Source organism: Onychostoma macrolepis, chromosome 23 (genome assembly GCF_012432095.1).
Source record: "Onychostoma macrolepis isolate SWU-2019 chromosome 23, ASM1243209v1, whole genome shotgun sequence".
In the NCBI taxonomy this organism is placed as follows: Eukaryota; Metazoa; Chordata; class Actinopteri; order Cypriniformes; family Cyprinidae; genus Onychostoma; species Onychostoma macrolepis.
The window spans coordinates 23,820,819-23,844,246 of NC_081177.1; the positions used below are offsets into that span (position 1 = coordinate 23,820,819).

The 23,428-nt window shown below is 36.2% G+C and overlaps 1 protein-coding gene across 2 annotated transcripts in view; it reads left to right on the plus strand.

Moving 5' to 3' along the window:
* Positions 1-21,582, plus strand: part of baz2a (bromodomain adjacent to zinc finger domain, 2A) — a 38,010-nt gene extending 16,428 nt beyond the window's left edge. For both annotated transcript variants that reach the window (XM_058762968.1, XM_058762969.1), the window contains exons 14-30: positions 178-432; positions 1,450-1,664; positions 1,765-1,839; positions 2,985-3,156; positions 6,245-6,307; positions 6,952-7,096; positions 8,339-8,979; positions 9,301-9,508; positions 11,676-11,831; positions 11,919-12,079; positions 12,252-12,317; positions 14,948-15,234; positions 15,597-15,732; positions 17,643-17,789; positions 17,942-18,162; positions 18,398-18,541; positions 19,759-21,582. In XM_058762968.1, the coding sequence (XP_058618951.1) occupies positions 178-432; positions 1,450-1,664; positions 1,765-1,839; positions 2,985-3,156; positions 6,245-6,307; positions 6,952-7,096; positions 8,339-8,979; positions 9,301-9,508; positions 11,676-11,831; positions 11,919-12,079; positions 12,252-12,317; positions 14,948-15,234; positions 15,597-15,732; positions 17,643-17,789; positions 17,942-18,162; positions 18,398-18,541; positions 19,759-19,918 (3,252 nt within the window). In that variant the 3' untranslated portion in view covers positions 19,919-21,582. The remainder of the gene's footprint in view (positions 1-177; positions 433-1,449; positions 1,665-1,764; positions 1,840-2,984; positions 3,157-6,244; positions 6,308-6,951; positions 7,097-8,338; positions 8,980-9,300; positions 9,509-11,675; positions 11,832-11,918; positions 12,080-12,251; positions 12,318-14,947; positions 15,235-15,596; positions 15,733-17,642; positions 17,790-17,941; positions 18,163-18,397; positions 18,542-19,758) is intronic.
* The last annotated feature ends 1,846 nt before the right edge of the window (positions 21,583-23,428 follow it).

Below are 23,428 nucleotides of genomic sequence, written 5' to 3' on the forward strand. Positions count from 1 at the left end.
GAATTGAATTGAATAATACATACTGTTGATAATACTTTCATTTGAGGGACTTGCACTAGTCTACTACTGTTTTTTTTTCTGAGTGTGTCACTGAATGTTAGATCATTAAAGTGTGCTGTCATATCTGGGATGGTTTATTCCATTACTCATCAAGTTGTCGTCTCTCTCCCTCTGTAGCCCCTCCCACAATTGACACGGATACCAGGACTGGTGCTTTCGGGTTTGGCCTTCTCCAATTGTTTAAGGGTGGTTGAGTTCCTGCATGGTTACGGAAAGATTCTGGGGCTCCAGGTGCCCAAGGATATTCCCAGCCTGAGCACCCTGCAGGAAGGGCTCCTCGGCATGGAGAAGAGCCAAGGCGAGCTCCTCGATCTGCTCATTAAACTGGTGGAGGCCGCACTGCACGATCCTGGACTGCCCTCACATTACCAGGTTTGTCTTTTGAGTGATATCAGTTAGGGCTGGGACAATAAATCAATCATGATGCATTTGGAAAATCTCAGATCCGATGCAGAATCATTTCTCGATTCGCAATGCATTGATTTATTGTCCCAGCCCTAAAATCAGTGTATTAAGTTGTTTTCTATTTATAACGGTGTCAAAAAAGTCTAAATCACATCTGTTGCTGTCTAAAACAACTTTGAACTTGGACAAAAATTACTTAAAACTAAAATAACTAAACATTAAAGGGATAGTTCATCCAAAAGTTTATCTGCTTACCCCCAGGGCATCCAAGATGTATGTAGGTGACTTTGTTTCTTCGGTAGAACACAAATTAAGATTTTTAACTCAAACCGTTGCAGCCTGTCAGTCATATAATGGCAGTCAATGGGACTCACGGCTTTAAGAGAGAAAAAAAACACACACAGACAAAACCAAATTAAACCCTGCGGCTCATGACGATACATTGAGGTCTAAAGACATTAAACAATCGGTCTGTGCAAGAAACTGAACAGTATTTATATAATTTTTTTTTTACCTTTGATCCGCCGCCCGGTCCAACTGTCCTGAGTGCGTTCACAACATCCGGCACGTGACGCGTCATCATCTTCTTGCTTTACGGCGGATCGCAGACTTAGAAGTGCATTACCGCCACCTATCTCTCAAATGGATCATTGACACTCCTAATTGAGATTGTAGATGGTGTCAATGATCCATTTGTGAGATACAGAAACAAAGTCACCTACATCTTGGATGCCCTGGGGGTAAGCAGATTAACATCAAATTTTCATTTTTGGGTGAGCTATCCCTTTAATGGAAAACAGCCTTAAAAACCAAGAAGAAACCACATCCACAGCACATTAAACTTAAATATTTTGAAGTCTTATATATATGTTAACATTGAATATTCAGTGGGAAATAATGTAGGATGGGTTTCACCCTAAATTTAAGGCACGTGATTGGTCAGGGAGTTAATGAAGGTTGGTTTGTTTCTCTTTCCTCTCTCAGTCTGTGAAGATCCTGGGAGAGAAGCTGGTGGATCTGGAGCTGAGCCACAACACTGTATCTGAGGTGCTGCGGATCTTTCTGGAAGCCCATGGCTTTGAGTTGGAGGTGTGTAACAGTCTCCATACAAAGGGCTTCCAGACCCTCAAACCCGACGTCAAAGCCTCCATACTGGCCTTCCTGGTGGAGGAACTCAACGCCAGCAACATAATCACCAGGTCTGCAGGAATTCAAATCATGTTATCATATTTTAAAAGAGTTTTGTAGATCTGCTTATGTAAACATCATTTTCATTTTCCAACCGTTCTGTTTCTGCAGGGAGATTGATAACACGCTAGAGAATATGGCAACCTACAGGAAAAACAAGTGGATTATAGAAGGCAAACTACGCAAGTAAGACCCCTGCTTCTTATCCTGGCTGCTTATGGTGTGAACCAGTCTGTTTGATATCAAAATTTGGGCAACACTTTAGGTACTAGTTCTCATTATTAACTACCTGATAATTAGCATGCATAGGCTATTACTAGCATAAGCTGTTTATTAGTACTTATAAAGCACATATAAATGTCTTATTCTGCATGACCATATTTTAGATGACCCCGTACCTTAACTTAACAGCTATCTTACTAAACAATTAATAAGCAGCAATTAGGAGTTTGTTAAAGCAAAAGTCTTACTTAATAGTTAGTTAACAGTGAGAATTGGCTATGAAAGTGGTTTTCTGAAATCTGGTGAGATTGTGAAATTTATTTAAGCTTCATATGAAATGCATGATGAAAATGTGTAATTTATCACAAACAAGTTACTGTAACTCAAACTGTCCAACCATCTGGCTTTAAAATGCAGAGTACTGTTGGGAAATCACTAGCTGTCAAATTATGTTTTTTTGGATTACTGATGCCAATATCTTAGAGAACAGGGTGGCTGCTGGCCTATATTATAAATAAAGAAATTGTTGAATAAAAAGAAAACACTAACACCAAAAGTGCACTCAGCAAACTGGCAAGTCTTTGTGCATTGGGACTCATATTTTATTCAAATAAAGACAAGGTAACACTCATTTTACTTCTTGCACATAGTGAATATGACATAAATACAATATAGCGGCAAACTTGATATAGCGCAGCAGCATAGTTTGATATGAAAGATTTAAAATTTGTCAAATTTAGCTGTGAGATTCTCTGAAGTGTGCAGTTGTAGACAACGTATATTAGATACTGACATAAAAATAAAAGTCCTTTAGACATATTGACTTGACTGAAAAAAAATTATTGGCTGATGCTGGAAATAAAAAATGCCGACCGTGGCAACATATTGGATGACCACTAGTATTCACTCAAAGATAATGGCTTGCATTTCTCTCTGAATCGCTATCTAGTTACTCACATTGATGACGCAAACGTACTGTGGTTCAAACAAATATATCTAAATATAATCCTGCATGTGGGAGGAGGGTGAAATTGAACTCAGGTTTGGACCAGGTGTGAAGCAAGTCTTCTGTCATTGGCTGTCATTCTCAAAAATGTGTGTCTGAGCAGACTGAAGGCTGCACTGATGCGTAAGACGGGCCGTCCGGAGGAGGAGCTGTGCTTCGAGGAGCGTCGGCGCAGTGCTCGTGTGGGAGTGGCCGAGGAGGAAAGCATCGAGGAGAGCTGCGTGCTGGAGAGAGGGAGCCGCCGCAAAGCCAAAGAGGAACCCAAACACACGGAGGTACAGGACCTCTGCCAAACCAGAGCTGCCCTTATGGATTGCTGTGGAGCAGAACATATCAGTAGTTTAAAGCTATATTCACAGCCACATAGTCAAGCTGTGCTTGTGCTAAATTTGCTTCATAAAAGAGACACTGTGTACTAGGGCTGCACGATACAGCGTTCCAGCATCGATATCGCTGATTATAATGGGTTCTATTGTATTTTGTTCGCTCGCATCCGGTGTAGACATGTGTGAGAGCCACGCAGATGCATGTGAACACTGAATTCCGTTCATCTCCACGTCTATTTGTGTCTGAAATGACACATACACACCAAACTGTGTCAAAATGCATGTCTCTGCAAGTATCCTTGCAAACACGGTTGCTTATGGCTTAGGTGAAGGTAAACAATTGAGAAAGAAAATTGCTAGTATATTGGTTCACAGCAGTTTAATGTTCCTGAGGCTTTCTGTGTCATGAATGTTAATCAAACAACAAAACACATAGAGAAAAAATCACTTTTGTAGCTTTACAGGTTTAGCCTATTAGATTTAATGTTTACAGTGAAGACTTTGCAATGTTATTTTACATTTGATTCTTCAATTTCTGTAGCCTAGACTTACCTGAAGAATATAAAGCACTGTTTATTTCATTTGTATCATTTTTCTATTGAATTTATCTCTGTTTGTAATTTGCTTATTTTCTATGCTGATTTATTCACCTACAAAATCACCCCAATCATTGATTGATTTATTTATTGTTCAGGTCATCTGGTGATTTATGTATTTTTTATTTTTTTTATTTTTTTTTTTTCATATCGCAATATATATCGCAGGGAAAAAAAATATTGCAGTGTGCAATTTTTCCTATATCGTGCAGCCCTACTGTGTACTTACAGCAGCTACTCTGAAGATGTGAAATGATGTAAATAATCAAGAACAGCCATCTACTACACGTTTCCTGAGTGAAAGCTGTCAGTTCAGGGAAACGGCATGTGTCTCGACTTCCTTTGACCTCAAATGTGACTATCAAAAATGAGCCACTTCAGTTTCGGAGATTAATTGAGGGTTTCCCAAACTGGGATTTATGAGGGAACTGCAGGGGGCTTATAATTAATTAAATCATAAACAATGTAAAAATTCATATATATATATAAATTCTGAATAAAACAGAAAAAATAAGTTTATCTGAATGTCATGGTACCATTAACTAGGGATGCAGCGATTAACCGGTTTTACGATTAACCGCGCTTTAAAACGTCACGGTTAATTAATCGTAAAGGCTCTGCTACACCGAGTGTTTCTGTTGCACGGAATGGAACTGTTGAAACTTGCGCAAAACGAAAACAAAGTTACACTAGCGGTGCACCATCTTAAAATGCCGTGCTTATCAGAGACATGGAGGCTACTAGATTAACCAGGGCTCGCAAAATCGCTAGCCCGATGTCCCGGGGCTATTGTGTTTTCCAGTCGGGCTACCAAAATGTATCACTGCCTGCCCGACGGCTCCTTAAATACAGATCTCCATGGTCCTTAACTCTGAAAGTGAGTTGTATCAAAATTAAGGCCATAAAAAGTTTTAAATACGTTAAATGGTGTAAGAAATGTCCTAATTATAATTTTAAGAGTTGGGGACTGAAAGACATGAGTCGCGATACGGCAGGATTAAACTTCAAAAGGCAATGATGTCATTGAATAAATATGAGCGCTGCGTTTCAAGTCAAAACATGGCGCGGATGTCTTTATGTGAATGTATCTGAAGGAACCGACTGTCCTCAGAAACGTGTCATTGGCATTTTAATTTAATTTTACCTATAATTCCTGATAAAGCAGCATTTATGAGCGGAGCTGCTTTGTGTACAGCGTTTCCAGGAAACCGCAATATTTCAGCGCTCTAAAGCGCCACCTCGTGGCAGAGAATGAATACAACGCTGTTGTATAAGATTTTTGTTTTGTGAAAACCTGTATCTGAACTGTAAATCATGTAATTTTATGGCTCAAAACTGTGTTACCATAGACATTGTCCAACCCCGCTCATTCTGTGTTCATTTTACTTGTGCAGCTCTTAAAATGGGTCATAAATTGCCTTAAATATATTTTTAAAAATTCTGCAGATACCCTGTAAATAGTGAAATAAAATTCCTTCCTTCATATTTGAAAATATTTTTGATTGACATTTAAACTCCTATCTGATTTTCTATATTAAAAAAATAAAATATAAAATAATAATTTTTTAATTTGGGCTAGTTAAATTAATTTTCGGGCTACCAAAATCTGAAGAGTACCTGCCCGAAGGGCTACCAGGATCCTTTATTTCCACCAGAGAAATGACTGAAGTCGATAGTGTCCTCCTAAATGTTTGTGTGGGCAGCTCGATCTCGATCTCGATCTCACAAACCAAAATAATAGATATTTTCTCAGGCCATATGTAAAATCAGATGAATAAAGGTTATTAAAATGAATAAGTATGGATCACAGTTGATTACAATAATAGTTTAGTTTATTCCCCTCATTAGTAGCAGTGCCCTCTGTGGGATAAAGTTAATATTAGTCTTATATTTTATCATCATTTTATATTTAGATTTATCATCCCTGTTATAGTATTATTCATAAGTCAATTTATTCTTTCCAAGTTCTGTTAAATACATTTGTGATCTATTTCCATTCGTTATTTTCAAAAGGGAAATACTGACATGGATGTTTACAGAGCAGAGGTCACGTTTTTTAATTCCAATAGGAGAGATGTACTTTTTTTGTGCTGTATTATTGGTTACGGTGTTATTTCTGTTTCAAAAGGTAGCAATCAATAACACTTTAATATCTAAAGAGTGTTTCTGATTTTATGTTGTGAAATGAATACATGCATAATAATCGTAATAATCGTGTAACCGTGATTATTCCTCAGACTATAATCGTACCAACAAAATCTATAATCGTTGCATCCCTACCATTAACCAACACTAGAGACATGTGAACATGAAAAAGTGTTGCTAAATAATAAATGTCTGGTTGGTTACTTCAAGAATTTAAAAAAGTTTGTTCAAAGGGGTTCCCTGGTTGAACTGTTTTGTTACCTGTGTGTTATTATTTTGTTTTTGTTTTCTCACAGATTGAGAGTCCTAATACCTGCAGTGTTGCTGAGCTGGAGCGTCAGATTGATAAACTGACCAAGGTAAAATATCTATATTTAATAAATGATGTAGCTATGGATCCACCAAAATCTCAGCTGATAGAAAGGACATTTTTGAGATTCAGAATTTTTTTTTAAATAAAATCTGATTAACATTGACACAGGTATAATAACACTGTTTATTATATACAGTTCGTCTATACTTGTTTGAAAATTATTTAGAGCATATATGTTATTGTGAAGTTACACCAGTTGAAGGAAGTTGATGTATTCACTAAAATATATTAATATTAGAGCTGATTAGAATAGAATTGATAGTAACTCCAAAAGAGCTGATTTAAGATGAGGATTTTTGGGTTTAGTTCCAGTGAGTCCTGAAGTTTATATTTTAGTTATGAATTTGATTTCATTGCACCACTAGTCAAAAGTTTACACACACCTAATTATTGTTCATTTAAATGTCCACTGATTTTTCCATTGTCCAGATAGTTAAAACTATGTATTTTTGTAAACCAATGAATAAATTTTTTGGCTGCTGGAATGATTAGCATTTAATCTTTTTTTTTTTTTTTTTTTCTTTCTTAGAATCATGCGAAACCAACTTCATTTATTTCAAAACTTTGTTACTCAAAATAAAGAGCAGCCAACAGCCTTTACTTTTAACAATGTTTTCTTCTGTCTCACAGCGGCAAGTGTTTTTCCGCAAGAAGCTGCAGCAGTCGTCTCATTCCATGCGGGCGGTGTCTCTGGGGCAGGATCGGTACCGTCGCAGGTACTTGCTGCTTCCTTATATGGGATGTGTCCTCGTGGAGGGAGCCGAGGATATCCTGGGTGAGTGGAAACTCCCAGCATGCAGTTAGTCTGGTATCTCGCACACGTTGAGATTTAGGCATTTAGTCATGATTCTTTTCTCACAATGATTCTCAGAATTATTATTTTTTTATATTTGGTCCTGGTTATTATAAAATCATATCCAGGACAAAGCATTAAAGAGAAGTGCCATTCAGACATTTGCGAGCATTGTGAATCTGATTTTGATTGCCTGAATCATAACCAGATTTGTGCCTAATGATTCCCTCGTTTCATTATTTATTTATTTTTTTCTTGGTATTCTTGTTGCTAGAGCTGCACTATTTGGGAAATGGAAAAAAATCCAATTAGTAAAAAAATCTAATAGTAAATCTAAAAAAAGAAATCCAGTTTTTCTGTACTTGTTTGTATGGCTGCACAATTTGGCCGTTTTTGTGATTTTTATATATTAATATGGCTATAAAATAATTAACAACAACAATAATACAACAAAATTTTTGTGTTAGTAGTAATAATAATAATTACTATTATTATTAATAGTAGTATTACCAAATTGACTACATAAATTAAGAAACATTGCTATGGTAATATTTCACTGTAAAATTAAACAAAAATAAGAAAAATAGTATAGTAATTTTTATACAACAGTATTAATATATATATTGTATTATATTGTGTGTATATATAGACTTAATTGTGCAGCCCTACTTGTTACCAATCTTAATGTTTAAATTAAAATGCAATTTAAGAAAAAATGTTGAGCTGCACAAATTTTGTGAAATAATAATAATAATAATAATAATATTAATCGTAATAATAATAATATTAGTTGTCATAGTCAAGTCATCTTTATTTATATAGCGCTTTTAACAATACAGATTGTGTCAAAGCACTTAACAGTATCAAATTGGAGGATAGAGAGTCAGTAATGTATAATGAGAAGATTAAACACTCAATTTTCAGTTAAAGGCATTTCATTATTGAATTCACAGATGTCATTGTCTAGCTCAGTTTAGTTTAAATAGTATCTGTGCAACCAAATCGACGATAATTGCTAGAAATTAATGTCATAGTACTAAATAAAAATCTAAAAAATAAAACACAAGAAATATGACTTGTAATATTTACTGTAAAATAAAAAAATTATGACTGTAAAAGTAAAATATTTGTAAATTACAATACTTTATGGCTTTCTGATTTTCATCATGTGCAGCCCTACTTGTTACCTATATTAATGACCAGTTACTCCTTCCTTGTGTTCAGCCTCAGATGAAGTGACAGTCAGCGATGAACCTGTGACTTATGTGAAGGTCATAACTCCAGTGAAGACAGAGGTTAAAGCTGAGCCTCCCCTCTCTCCGGCTTTCGCCGCATCTCTCCCCTCTTCTCCTCGAGCGCCCCAGCTTTCCCCCACAGAGGCGGACCCTCTACCCGGCGAGGCCTCTCTGATGAGCAGCCCTCGAGGACGGGGACGCCCACGCAAGATCAAACCTGAAGTGGAGCTCCACCTGCGAACCGCCAAGAACCGGCGCCGCCGCCGTAGCAGCAGATCAGCAGCTGAGGATTCGGCTCTCAGCTCTCCTGTGCAGGATCCCGCTCAGCCCGCTTTCCAGACGCCTCTCGAGCAGCCGCAGGACACAGAGGCCGAAAGCGGCGCGCCGATCGCAGCCTCTGGAGCCGGTCAGGGCGAGGATAACAGCCAGCCGGAGGACAGCATGAGGGAGCAGGCAGAGAAACGAGGCCAGTGGTTCAATCTCCTGCCTAAGGAGCCGTGCGACGAGACGTCGATCTCCCAGCCGTGCGAGAACACACCTGCGCCTGCTTCATCCCCCACTGAAGACACTCCAGCACCCCTCGATAGTGACCCGCTCGCTCCTCCTCCACCACAGCCTCCGACAGCACAGGTTCACCCTTTAATAACATGTGACCTTGGAAATATTGAGAAAATCGCCTTTAAAGTTGTCCAAATGAAGTTCTTAGCAATGCATATTACTAATCAAAAATTAAATTTTGGTATTTACGGTAGGAAATTTACAAAATATCTTTACTTAATATCCTAATGATTTTTGGCATAAAAGAAAAATTGATAATTTTGACCCATACAATGTATTGTTGGCTATTGCTACAAATATACTCCAGGGTCACACATCAGAAAGTTTTATTTAATATTCTGAATGCCGAATTTTTATCCTTCTGATCGCTTCCCTCTTTGTCCTTAACCGCAGATGCAGACGGAAGCTGCTCCTCCTCCTCTTCCTCCTCCTAAGGTGTGCTCCACTCCGGCTCCCAGGGCCGGTAGGAGACGCAGGAGAAGCAGCGGGCCGTCCCGGGCTCGCGCCAGCGCGAAGAGGCGTGGCAGACCTCCCTCCAATCTCTTCCAAGAGGTTGAACTGAAGTACTTCACTCAGCTGGTGGTGAAGCCTATTCCGTTAGGTGAGTGCTGTGATGATACAGGACTCATGCTGGGCTTGAGTTAAGCTGTGGTCACACTATGGGAAATTGTTTAGAATGCTGCAACGGTCGTGATATGATGTCACGCTGTGCAGCGTCTTTTAAAAACTTCAATTCAACACAAATTATAATACATCTAAAACGTAAAATGTAAAATATACAATCTGCCACTTTCCCGCAGCGCTGGAGTTTTAAACGTATGTTCTTTTAATTCAGTCACGAGGTCATGCTGTGACGTATCGATCTGCCGTTGGTCACACGGCTTTCACGTGATGCGAATTCACAGGTCAGAGTTCACCAAGCTTGAACTTTGGAACACACAAAATGTGAAACTTTTCACACGGGCTTGCGTTTCCGGTCTGACGCATTCGCATGCGTATGAATGGTGCAGTGTGACCACTCCTTTAGGATGAAATGTGTTTTTGGCCATCTTGCGTTCTTAGAATACTTAGTTTTTCTAAGCCTTGCCAACTTTACCATTTAGTTTTCTCTGATATCCTGAGCCTAGGAATTATTTGGATGGATGTTTATCATGTAACCAAGGCAACCTTATCGAACCCAGAGTTTCCTAAACTGTGGTTTGTGAACCGTTGGGAGTTTGTGAGAGAAGCTGATAATTATTTTAAATTAATCTTGTTAATTAAAAAATAAAACGCTTGAATATTATATTTGTTTACTTGCTTGTCATTTGACTCTTAACAAACATCAGAGAACCATGAACATATGAATGTGTTATTAAATTATTAAAATATAATTAGGCTACTTCAAATCCCAAGGGTGCTTAAAGTAAATATTTCATGTCAAAGGTGTTTTGCTGACAAAAACAACAACATTTGGGAATCCATAACCTAATATTGGTAGATATTAAAATATTATTTATCAAAAAAATTAAATGATAAAACTTATTATTGTAAGTTAAAACTAAAACTATTGAAAACATTTATTTGGAAAGAAAATATGCATCTATATTAGGGATGTGCATCTCATAACTGAGGCTGATGCGATATGCATCTCGATGCATGGCCAACAATATGATAAGCATACTTATCGTACTCATACTTATTATGCTTATTAAGCATAATAAGCATACATATGAAGCAGCTACAGATGTGATGTGATTCACCCCTATTATGATGCAGTGTGATCAGATTTCGATTTAATAATTAAAGAAAAAAGATGCAATTGGAAATAAATATGATGCTATGCAATTCAATATAGTACAGATAGTTCTTTTATTTCTTTGTAATTATTTGGTGGAAGATGCAGCTCTACCTCTGCCGTGTTAATCTATATTCTGTTTGACTCTCAGGACACGCCTTGGTCTACATAGTTTTGGGATACATCATATTCATGTAGCAGCAGTGGTGATGAGAGAAACAGTTCAAAAATTCTAAATCAATGTACATTATAAAATATTGATTATTGGTCACTTTCTAGATAATAAAAGTATAGCTACTTATCTACTGATAATTATATATAAATAAATCTGTTTTTACCAATGCAGATATGTTAGAAACGATGCATCATGACTTAGAAATTGGGGGGAAAATGTTTAACCAAAAATGTCAAAAGCGCATAAAAAGCACACAATTACAAAACATATAAAAAAAAGTATAGTATAAAACCAACACTAAAACAATGCTGAATAATAATATTTAAATTCTATATCATTTAAAAAAATAAAAAAGTCCTAATTTTTGTAAAAATTAAATAAATAAAAATAATAATAAATCATAGAATAATTATATTCCAAATGACTACCAGTTTGATATGTTCTTTTCTATTCAAATTACTGAACTGATTTATTTCTTCAAAATCCTTTATAACCTTGAGTTGATAAGATAAACTTCATTTAACTGTCTGTTTAGGAGCCAACATAATGGCTTTATAATTCCTATATTCATAATCTTCAGTAATATGAAGAGCTTTATCTTCATGCTAAGTTTAGTGTTTTATCTGTGGTGCTCAACTGGTACAATGCAGAGAAATGTGAAAATATATATTATGTGATATTCATTACTTCATTTGCATTTATAAATATTGTTTACGCACCAAGAAAAATGTTAATTGTGCATCTTGAATGACATCCTAAAGCTCTTGGTATCCAGCAGGACAGCGTTCATTGGCTTAATGTCTTTCTGTCTTACAGAAATGGTGAAGGGCTGGTGGTGGGTCAAAGAACCGGAGGAGCTGACAGCCATTCTGAGCGCCCTCCACCCTCGAGGCATTCGTGAGAAAGTGCTCCACAAGCACCTCACCAAACACATGGAGTATATGTCTGAGGTCTGCACGCGGCCCGTCACCGGTGAGGAGCAGCAGCAAATACAGAGTGACTGCAGGCTTTGCTTAGTGCAGCATGTTTAGTGCGTTGTTTTCCATCGTTTCCTCCCAGATCCCATCTTCCAGATGACGGTGGAGGACGGCCATGCCCTGCTGGAGGCGTCTAAACAGGCGTGGAGTGAGCAGGAGAGAGCCTTGCAGTTAGACATCGCTGTTCTCCAGTGTGTGGAAGATCTGGAGCAGAGGGTGGTTGGTGCAGACCTTCAGCTCAAGGTAAAGAAAACCCGTTAAGCAGATTCAAAAGCCACTTTTTCTATTTTTTGAAGTAATCGCAGTACTGTAAGGCCTTGCTCCATTTGTGACCACAGGGTGGCATTGTTTATGCTGCATGTACTGCACACAAGCACGCTCACTTTATCACCATGTCCACAATCTTTCTCTCCAGGTGGCCATTCTCAATGCGGAGAGTGAAAGTGAGGCTAGTCAGGAATCATCAAGCTCTCAATTTCAGGTAGTGAAAACCACACACTCAAGTGCTCTGTTTTGAGACTACTAATCCTAATAAGTAGAGGAAACTGCTCTGTGAGTTACTCCTAATGAATGTGACACAACCTAATGAATTGCTCAGAGTGCTTAAATTAAATGTATGACTTTGTGATTTATTTTTGTCAGAATGTGTCTTAATTAGACTCTCTCTATCTCTCTCTCTCTCTCTCTCTCTCTCTCTCTCTCTCTGTATATATATATTTTTAATATTGTACACATTATTTTGATACGCCTATATTCATTAGCTACAGTAATGTTTTTTACAGATTTTTCAGAGCAAAAACACACCGTATAAACAGAGTTTCAGTAAATTGTGGTTTATTCACGACTATGTTTGACATCACTTCCTGATTGCATTTCCTTTGGGTTTTCTCTCTTCGCTATACAGACAATAAATTATTTCTAATATAATATTAAATACATAATAATAAAAATGTATTGAAATGCATTCAATAAATTATTCATCATGAGAAAAGGTTAGGGATGTAACGATTGAAAATCGATTCAAATATGTGACGATTCAAATCGGTTGAGATGCTAAACAAATCGTTATTCAATTAGGGGCAGGAGTTTATATGAATGTATGTCTGAGGGGAGCTTACTGTCTTTAAAAAAATAAAATAAAACGTGAATCGAATCGTGAGTTAAGTGAATCGTTACATCCCTGGAAAAGGTATATCTTAAAATGAGATAATAATGAAAAATTATTTATGCAAATTGTTAATATTTATTCTAACTAATAAATAGTTATAGTAATTAACATTTTAAACTTGTGTTAATATATTTTATTTCATTATCACTGATTATTTAAACTCTTTAAAAGGGAATATTAAGGTAAAGGTGTATTATTTAATTATTACAGTTATAAAATTATTAACTTTGATTATTCAAATTAAGGTGTGTGTATATATATATATATATATATATACTGATTTCAATTAAACAATAGTTTTAATTTACATATACTTATAGAGAGAATTTATAAGCGTGCGTGTGTATAAATTCTCTCACTGTTTACATATGTGTTATATATATATATATATATATATATATATATATATATATATATATGGTTAATATAAAAATATATATATTAGTGCTGGGCAAGGATTAATTTTTAATCGCATGATTTTCTGTGATTAATCACATTATGCATTATTCAATAATGAATTCAAAAGTAGTGTATTGTGCACTTTCATTTAAAAGTACTGCTATATGGACAATAGTGCAGTAACATTTGGTTTGCAAACAAATAAGGTGCTTTTTTTACAGCAGTATTCCTTTTACATAGTAGCACTTAAAATATTTCTTGTAAATCTCGACTTATAACATTAATGTAATCAAATTTAATATAAAACCAAAGCTATTTGCCACTGCCAGGGCATTAACGTTTTTATAGAAAATATTTTATAGTTTGTTATAGAAAAACAAGTTATGCTTAGAGTCCAGAGCCTCGATCATGACATTATAACAGGCAACTTCTGAGTAGAGACCTGCACGATCGCGGGACCCAACGCAATCGAATGCGGCGCGGGACAACACTTGATGGGCGAGTGCGGGTAGAGACTCGTGTGTGCGGGATGCGGGACAATAAGGGTGTACTCGCGAACTAGGCAATCTTAACCATGCCCGAGCGCGTTTGACCCCGAAGCCCGGTTTGTTTGACTAGTGTGATCAACACTAGTCACAATTTTTTCAGTTTAAAGCATTAAAATTATTTAACGCTGTTAACGCATGGGTGGAGCTAGGGTTGGCCACCCCATAACTGCTACTCATAACTGCTACTTCTGTCTCTTTTTGCTTGACAAGAAGTGCATTTATTCAGTCGCAGAACGTCTTTACGACCACATCAAACCGGATACGTTTCAGATGAGCTCCACTTCACTTCAGCGGCAGGCGCGAGTCAAACGAGCGCGGAAACGGTACTGTGCTCATAGCGCCAGCTCTTCAATTGCATGCACAAAGGCGCCGGCACGCGCTGTAGCATGTATCATTAACTTTTATAGCTTTAAGGATTCCTCTGTATTCTGTGTAGAATTTAATGTTTGATAACGTTATTCAATAGCTGTATATTTCTGCTGAGGGGCACAGGTAAAATGGGTTTATGTGAAGATTAAAAGTTATTTTTAAAGTCCAATAAATGTTAAAATTGATAGCTCTTAATTATTATGTAATGTTGAATGGCTATAGTTAATGGTTAAATATTAGGGGGGGAATTTTTTCATCAAATCAGTATTAATTGGTATCAGTGATACTGGCCTTCATTCATAAAAAAGATGCCATTAAACAAATATTAAAAATATATTGTCTTTGTTGATTGTACATTTTAATTTGAAGATTGAATGGGAAATTACTGCAATAAAAGTATATTTAAAAACTTTAATTTTAGGTGGGATTAATCGCGATTAATTTCAGAAAAAAAAAAATTTAATCGATTGACAGCACTAATATATACATATACATACAGTATATCAGAGAGAGAGAGAGAATATATGTATTATGTTTTTTTTTTAAATGTAATTGTTTTTGGTTTACCCTAGGTTTTGACATCAAAATTGTTGTAATCTTCACATTGGACTTTTGTCCTGGTTTCAGATGTATACCCCTCCCGAGGCGGACTCCACCCGGGATGACCTGCAGTATTACGAGCATGAGGTTGACCCCAAGGATGACTGGATAGTCAAGACTAAGAAAGAATGGTCCGACCTCCTGCGAGTTCCCAGCAACCCCCTGGACCTGGCCGTCCTCCGCTTGACTAATCTGGAGCGGAACATTGAACGGCGTTATCTGAAGGAGCCGCTGTGGACTCTGTCCGAGGTGGTGCGCTTGGCCCCTCTCACCCCTCCTCCCGGCGGGGAAGAGGTCCCACTAGATGCTGTTAGGTGGGTCAGAGTTAAGGTCTTAGAAAAATGATGCTTTAGAGATCATTTTTTTACTTTATTACCCAAATTAATCATTTTTTAGCCTATATCAAAACAAATAATTGTTCCAAATTTTACAGTACATTATATGCACTCTAGTTCAAAAACCTATCCTGGGGACCCCCAGCCACCACACATTTTGTATGTCTCTCTCATAGGCCACACCCTTTTCAAGTCTTGCAGACTCTACTGAGCTGATGAGTTGAATCAGGTGTGTTAAATGAGGGAGACATACAAAATATGCTGTGGTTGGGGGTCCCCAGGACAGGTTTGAGAACCACTGCTCTAGAGCATATCAGTCATGTGTTTGCTTGTCTCTGTAGCTTGGAAAGTGAGATCACACCCAGGTTGAGGATGTGGCGGCAGGCCCTGGACCGCTGCCGCAGTGCGTCTCAGCTCTCGCTCTGTTTGCTGCAGCTGGAGAAAGCCATCGCCTGGGAAAGATCCGTCATCAAAGTGGTGAGAGCACACACGCGTTCACTCCGCTTCAGAGCCTGTACCATTATTATATAGTACACATAGGGCTGGACGATATGGCCAAAATTTATATCACAATATATTTCATAATTTCGGTCGAGATTATATAATTCCGATATCAATATGAACAATATTTAAAAACAAACAAAAAAAAAAAAACACTGCCAAGAACGCCCACAAACTTCTGTTCCTACAAACTTCTGAAAAGTCTATGAAACCTCCTCCTATAAAACTATATAATATTTTAGAAATAGAAACGGTACAAATAAATGTTCACTTTTTATTTGTATTTAGCCTTCATACAAACAACAAATGTGAAATCACCATCAAATAAACATGACTCACAGACTCGCCTTATTGATTTAAATCTTTAAATTTAAACTATAACACAGGCTGAGTATTCTTATACATTGAAACAAAAGTGCTTCAGCCAGGATAAAGAAAATTAAAAGTGCTCATAGTTGCTGCAGAAAACAGAAAAAGCAACAACAAAAACGCATGTTCCTGGAGAAGGGCTTATTGAAAATGCAAACTGATTCTCTGCCAGCTGGAGGCGCTTTTGGAGCGGCAGAACCAGCGGTTTCCCGTGTAATGGCTATACACAAAGCAGCGCTGCGCTCATAAATGCTACTTTATCAGATAAAATGAAAATGACATGGAAACTTTTCTGAAGACAGTTGGTTCCCCAAAGATACATTCATATAAAACACCCGCGCCGCATTTTGATTTTGAAACGTGCAGTGCTCATGTTTATTCAACGAAGTCAAACTGTCCTAAAGCCTTTTGGAAAATCTATTTGTGGCAGTCAGTGGTTTATTTGTGGCGGCCACAATATCGGCAATGTATGGGAAACACTGGTAATGTATATTGAAATATCGGAAATGTGTTTAAAAATCATATCACCATTATTGAGAAAAATTATATCGCGATATATATTGAATTATTGTCCAGCCCTAATTACACAATTTTGTTTATATACATACCTGACAGATATCACTAAAATAGGTCTTGAGAAATCACATCTTCTGTAGTATGGTGGATGTTGGTGAAATGGCTATTGCATATGCAGTGTTGTTCTCTAACCATACATGTTTATTTCAGTGTGTGTTGAATGTGTTTTGTAAGGCTCTATGAATTATTAAATTTTTTCCTAAATTCTTTATTCTTTTTTTTTCTCCTATTGTAATTTTTCTGGATTCCATTTTTCCCCCGTTTTAATGGTTAAATAAAATTTTAGTAATCAAAAACCATGTCTATTAAAATCATGAAACTTTCACAATTTAAGAATAATTTATTAAAAGTTGAACAATGACTTTTTTAGGGCTCTTTTAAAATTGTATTTTTACCAAATTCTGTTTCCATTTTCCATTTTTTTTTTTTTTTTTTTTACTTTGTTTTCCAGAAATTATATATTTAAATTATTCTGGTAATCAAATGAGGACATAAAACAAATAAATGTATCTTTTAATCAAATTAAACAAACCCTTTCATTATTTGGCAAATGAAGTGCTGGACAACAGAGGTTTACTGTTAGAATGAAAACATTGATGAAAAATTTTGATTATTTTTAAAACAAGTTTTAATAATTGTATTTATTATTATTATTATTATTATTATTATTATAGCATTATGATGTACATTTATAATAATAATGTATTTCTGTTACAATTTCTTCAAGTGAAACCGAACTTTTATTTTGACAGGTTGCCGTGAAGACCTTTTAAGTTTGATTAGTTTTTCTCAAATTAAATAATAAAATGCTCCTGAAGGGACTCTCAGAGCAGCTCATACGTTGAGACAGACACTGAAAATTTGACAAATTCCATGACGTTATGTATTATCAAAACCATTGTGCTCTAGTTTTGTATAAACTGGTGTTGGTGTGTCCACAGACGTGTCAGGTGTGCCGTAAGGGTGATGACGATGAGTACCTGCTCTTGTGTGACGGCTGTGATCGCGGCTGTCACATGTTCTGCCTGAGGCCAAAGGTCCTGCAGGTGCCAGAAGGCGACTGGTTCTGTCCCACCTGCGTTGCCAAGGTAAAGTGACCAAGAAGTTTCAAAATTTACAGACAAAAAGTTTAACTATCCAGCTTCTGTTTTTGCCCCATCTCAGTCATGTTATAATGTTTGAATTGTATATTTTTATTTGCCTATGTTTATAAGAAAAACTAAGAAACAGAATTTTGCAGGAAAACGGTGAATCTCCGAGATCACAGCGCTCATCTCGGAAGAGATCAAAGGTGCTGAAAAGGCGTCTTGCAGAGGATAGTTCAGACGAGGATGATGGGTACAGACGAGGCATGACCACACGACAAAAAGACGCTTCAGCTTCCTCGAGTGGGACGAGCATCTCGCCCTCCAAACGCAGACGGATGGCCACACGAAACCAGCCTGACCTCACCTACTGCGAGTGAGTCTGCAGGCCTGTGAAAAACAGTACTTTCAAAATACTAGGAGCTTTTATTAAGAACTAATAGCTTTTATTATTATTAAATGTATAATTATTTTTAAGTGGCACTTCATATGTTAGTGGGTTGCCTGGATGAAAAATAAACAGAAGTGAGATATAAACATCTGTTCTCATGATTTGAGTCTAAATGAATTCACTACGTGGAATAATTAGCGAGCTGTTTGATGTGCTGTAGGATCATTCTGATGGAAATGGAGGCTCACTCAGATGCCTGGCCTTTCCTGGAGCCGGTCAATCCCCGCCTGGTGCCTGGCTACCGACGCATCATTAAAAACCCCATGGACTTCCTCACTATGAGGGAAAGACTTCTGCAGGGAGGGTAAGAGACAGGCTGATCTCAATATTACAGCTGTGTTGAGTCATGAACTGTACCCAGAAATAGTGTTTAGTATAGTTTAGATTTTAATATTTAATTTAATAAATTTGAGTAAGTTTTTTTTAATTTTATTCATATTTTTAAATGTAACATTTTTAATGTTATTTTATTTTTATTAGAATTTGTTCATATAATTATAATTTATTTGATAATATTCATATTTTTTTCACAAGCATTTATAAACTTATAAAACATCTCAATTATATTAAAGAACTTATAAGTTCAATTTGGATTTGCCAATTCTGTAACTGTAACAAGGAAAAAACTACATTAAAAAAAAAGAAAATATATATATATATATGGAGGGATGGATGGATAGATATAAATTATATTGAACAGAGGTTTACAGAATAAAAATTGTGGCTCTCTTTAAATATACATTTTAATTATAATTAAAAAATTATAAGGATACAGCCTATGCAAAATCTCTGCTAATGTAAACTATATAGGGAGCCCAATTACTTGCACATTACTATAATATTAAAGGTTACAATTAACAGATTCTAAACTATTAAATTCAGTTACTATTTATTATTAGATATAATAAACACTAAAGGAAAAATGTATGCAAACATGTAAATTGTGCAAAAGGCAGTTTCTACATAAAAAAACTTTGTAAATCCAGTAATGTAGTAATTTCTGCTTAATTTCTTGTTGAAATATAATCATTTACACAATAGCGAATGTGTACATTGCACCCCATATATATATATATATATATATATATATATATATATATATATATATATATATATATATATATATATATATATATATATATATATATATATATATATATATATATATATATATATAATTATTTAAATTAAATTAAATTTTACTACTGATAGAAGTAATAATTTATTAAATATTTTAGTAATTAACATTTAAACTCTTGTAAAGATATAATTAATAGATTTATACTTGTATAAACTCTTACGTTTTTAACTGAAAAATTTATTACGTTTGATTTTTAAAAATTTATGCTTCATCTTATGTGGGTTTTTAGTTGTGTTACCGATTGTTATGTTTTAACCTGAAAAATGTTTCAAAAGAAAATAAACTTTAAAAGAATTTGTTGCACTTTATCTGTATTTGACATAGCGTCTGGGTGATCAGGCTTTGCGGTGGAGTGAATAACCTGCGTCTGTGTGTCTCAGGTACTGCAGCTGTGAGGAGTTTGCTGCCGACGCTCAGCTGATCTTCAACAACTGCGAGCTTTTCAACGAGGACACGTCGGAGGTGGGCAAAGCCGGACACTCCATGCGGCGCTTCTTCGAGAGCCGCTGGGCGGAGTTTTACGAGAACAAGGATAAATAGAGACGCTGCCCTCTGCTGCATGGGAGGAAGCACTCAAACGCCACGCCCCTTTGATGCTCATTACTACTAAAAACTCTGTCTGGAGAACCAGTCCTCTGTATGCATACACGTGTAGATATGTATAGATTTGTTCTGTTGCTTTTACAAGTATCTGTTTGTCCCCCTCACCCGCCTTGATAAGGTTAAAGCATTTCTTTATCACCTGGTATTACAGCGTATAAACGTCTCCTCTTTATTCGGCTTCGTCCGTCACTCCTTCGGAGTAGAAGTACTTCTTCAGGACTTGATCGGGTCACACTTGATGTCACGTGTCGCAGACACAACTCTATCAGGACGTTCTCACTCTTTCGACCGTTTTACTCGAAGCCTTCTGCTCCATAATGTATAGGTCGTGGACCACCTGTGTCCCCTTGATTGAAAATGTAACGTGCTTTCGAGACTAGAAGCAATTTCCTCAGTATATTTTTATTATATGCTATATATACACTTAAAGACAGAAAAAAAGAAAAAAAAAGTCGGGATTATTTAATAGCAATAGACTGTAGTGAATCTGTACAGACCACGTCGTAGAGAGATGTATAGGTGACTCATGAAATGGCCAGTAAACATACTATATCACGTGTAACTCATCACGTCTTTTGCTTGTAGAGTATTGGTCTTATAAACTGGAGGATTGCCATCTTTTACTAGGGTATTTTTTTCTGTCACACCCCCCAAACCCAGAAAGAAATCAGTGTTTGTTCATAAGGAAATCTGACGTAATGCCAACAGCAAACTTGATGCAACGAAAGGCTGGTTTTAACTTTCTTGTTTTTAAGCTCCGCTAGCTAGATAGCCGTTTTCAAAGCTTTTGCTTGGTGTATGACTATTGTCTGTGGGGAAAAAAAAAAAAAACTTTAGACTGTATTGATATTGGTTTATATGGAAAGGATATATACGTACTTATGGCAGTATGGTTTTGTTTAGCGACACTTATTTTTCATCGGAACAATATCTTCGCGTCTCTTCAGAGTACGATTGATCTGGTTTGCTCTTGGTTTTCATGAACATGGCAGTTTGTTGGGTTTCTGAAACCGCCACATCCTGAGATGTTTAGACTGTTTTATGTGTTTTAAAGATGTGTGTGTGTATTTGAACCTGGACCAACTCCCTTAAAAAGGACTTTTTTTTTTATTTTTACACTCGTCTTTTGACATTAACCATGCTTTCTCAAATGAAAATGCCTTGCATCATTACTGATGCATAAGAATCCCCCCCTTACAACCTCGCATTCACAATTTTTCTTAGTGCACTGAGTAGAGGAGCGCAGTAGAGCACACTATTCATGTTCATTTGCCATGTTTTCATACACTGAACTCAATCAAGTAGGCAGTGCGTCATTCTGTCTGTGTTCCTCATCATACAAAAGGGACATATTTGCTTCTCTTTTTTTACAGACGGTAAAACCTGAAGACAGTACTAGAAAATTCAACCAAATGTGGTGTCTAGTGAATTTTTAATAATGTACAGTTTTTGTGACTTTAAATTTGTTCCTTTCTATATTTTTAGGACCAATATATCGTTTTTAAGAGGCGACATTAAATGACCATGTTGTTTCAAGGTAATGTAACACACGTGCATCTGTAGAATGTACTGTAAGCGGAAATAAAACCACATCTAGTAGACGACAACTTGTCTCTTTAATGTGTTTATAAACTGTATTATGTCTGATAATGAAGTTTTGGATGCAGGGGTGCTTGTCATGCTTGACGCACAGCAGCCATATATATATATATATATATATATATATATATATAACATAAGCCTATATCAATAAATAAAACATAAGCCTATATCAGTTATATAATATATGTTTTATTTATTTTTCCCTATTTATTCTAAATTATTCCCAAACGTGTTAAACTAGGCTATAACATGAAGTATCTCGATTCTCAAATATGTGTAAGTAGATGCATTTCGCACCTTTATATATTATGTTAGTTGATCTATAATGGGCGATGTCTATGTGTAATCTAATAACTTCGCATAAAACCCCATTTTTTTACGTAAGAGTTTTAATACGACTGACTTTGTATTCAATGTGAATTTAATAGAAACATTGTAATTTACTAATTATAACTCTTTCATTGTACAGAAAGCAAAGAACTTTTTTTTTTTTTTTTTTTTTTTTTTTAAAGCACTCTCAAAAACTCTCATTATAATCACTGAAGCTGTTTACACTGTGAAATAAATATCCTACATCGTGTGTACATCTGCACTTTGTTGTTTCTGATGAGAGGGAGAACAAAACATTTCAGCGGTGACTCATCTGAACGCCTCTGATTGGTCATTGCATTCATAAGCTCAACAGAATCAACAGAGTGTGATTGGTTATAATGTGTAGCTGTAGAAACACATCCATCTCTGGCTGAGCACCAGCCAAAGCACGAATGCTGTGCCGCACTACACGTTCTAATAACCTCAGTGTGATTGAATGAAATATAAAAAATATTATTTGGCTATTTTTTGTCTTTTGGAAGCTGCATTCAAAATCCACTTGGCTCAAAAATCTGAGGGGTGTATGCCCCCTTTCCTTTTTTTTAAAGCAGTATATAATTTCCATATAATTTTTGCGGGTAATTTTGCTGATGATTTGTCGATAAATAATATTATATGCTATAATTAATGCATAATTACACACATCATGAATTAAATGTAAGGGATAATAATGTACATCCAGCCGGTTGTTAGGCTAAACCATGACAGGGTGCCCTGAAGGGGTTTATTCTGGCTGGATGTACATTATCCATTATAATATGTCACAAATTATAATTAAATAATTTTACACAAAATATTGATTTGAGTTGAAAATATTGGTTTTCATAGTGGACTGAGGGTTTGCTGTAACTGCAGTAATTTGCATGTGAATTGGGTGGATTGTAACCTTTATGTCATATCTCACTATACACACTTCATTTAGCGTTGTTTTGTTTCTTTAGTTTGTTTCCAGCAGTTCAGGAAACAATGGTGATTCTGCTCTTCTCATGAAACTGCAGCTCTTTTCTGAAATGTGTCTAATGATGTTTCATTTTCAAGTAAATTTGGTACTCTTAGGTATGTTGCAGGACTGGATATGTGATTTTTATTTCAGGTCTGGTACAGCCGTTTCGATGTCAAACCTGCTGAACCTGATTTACATTTAAATCAAACATGTAGCTGAAAAACACATGAGAACAGGACGATTATTGTGAGAGGTCAAGATGTTTTAAAATTATTTCTTCTTTAACTATATAATGTATAGCTTTGCTTGTCTGTCCGCCTGACCCAAAGTAAAGCAAAGTTTCCCACTTGTAATTTTGAAAGGGGTTTATGGGCTATGATACCTGAAAATCCAGGATCCGTTCTTAACCCAGGATTGAACGGTGTGAAAAATGTTCATGTGTGAAAAACCCTTATTGAGTACAATGGCATTTCCCATGGTACTCTATTAAGTGCTTTGGATTACTGTAGTTGACATGATAGATGAACATG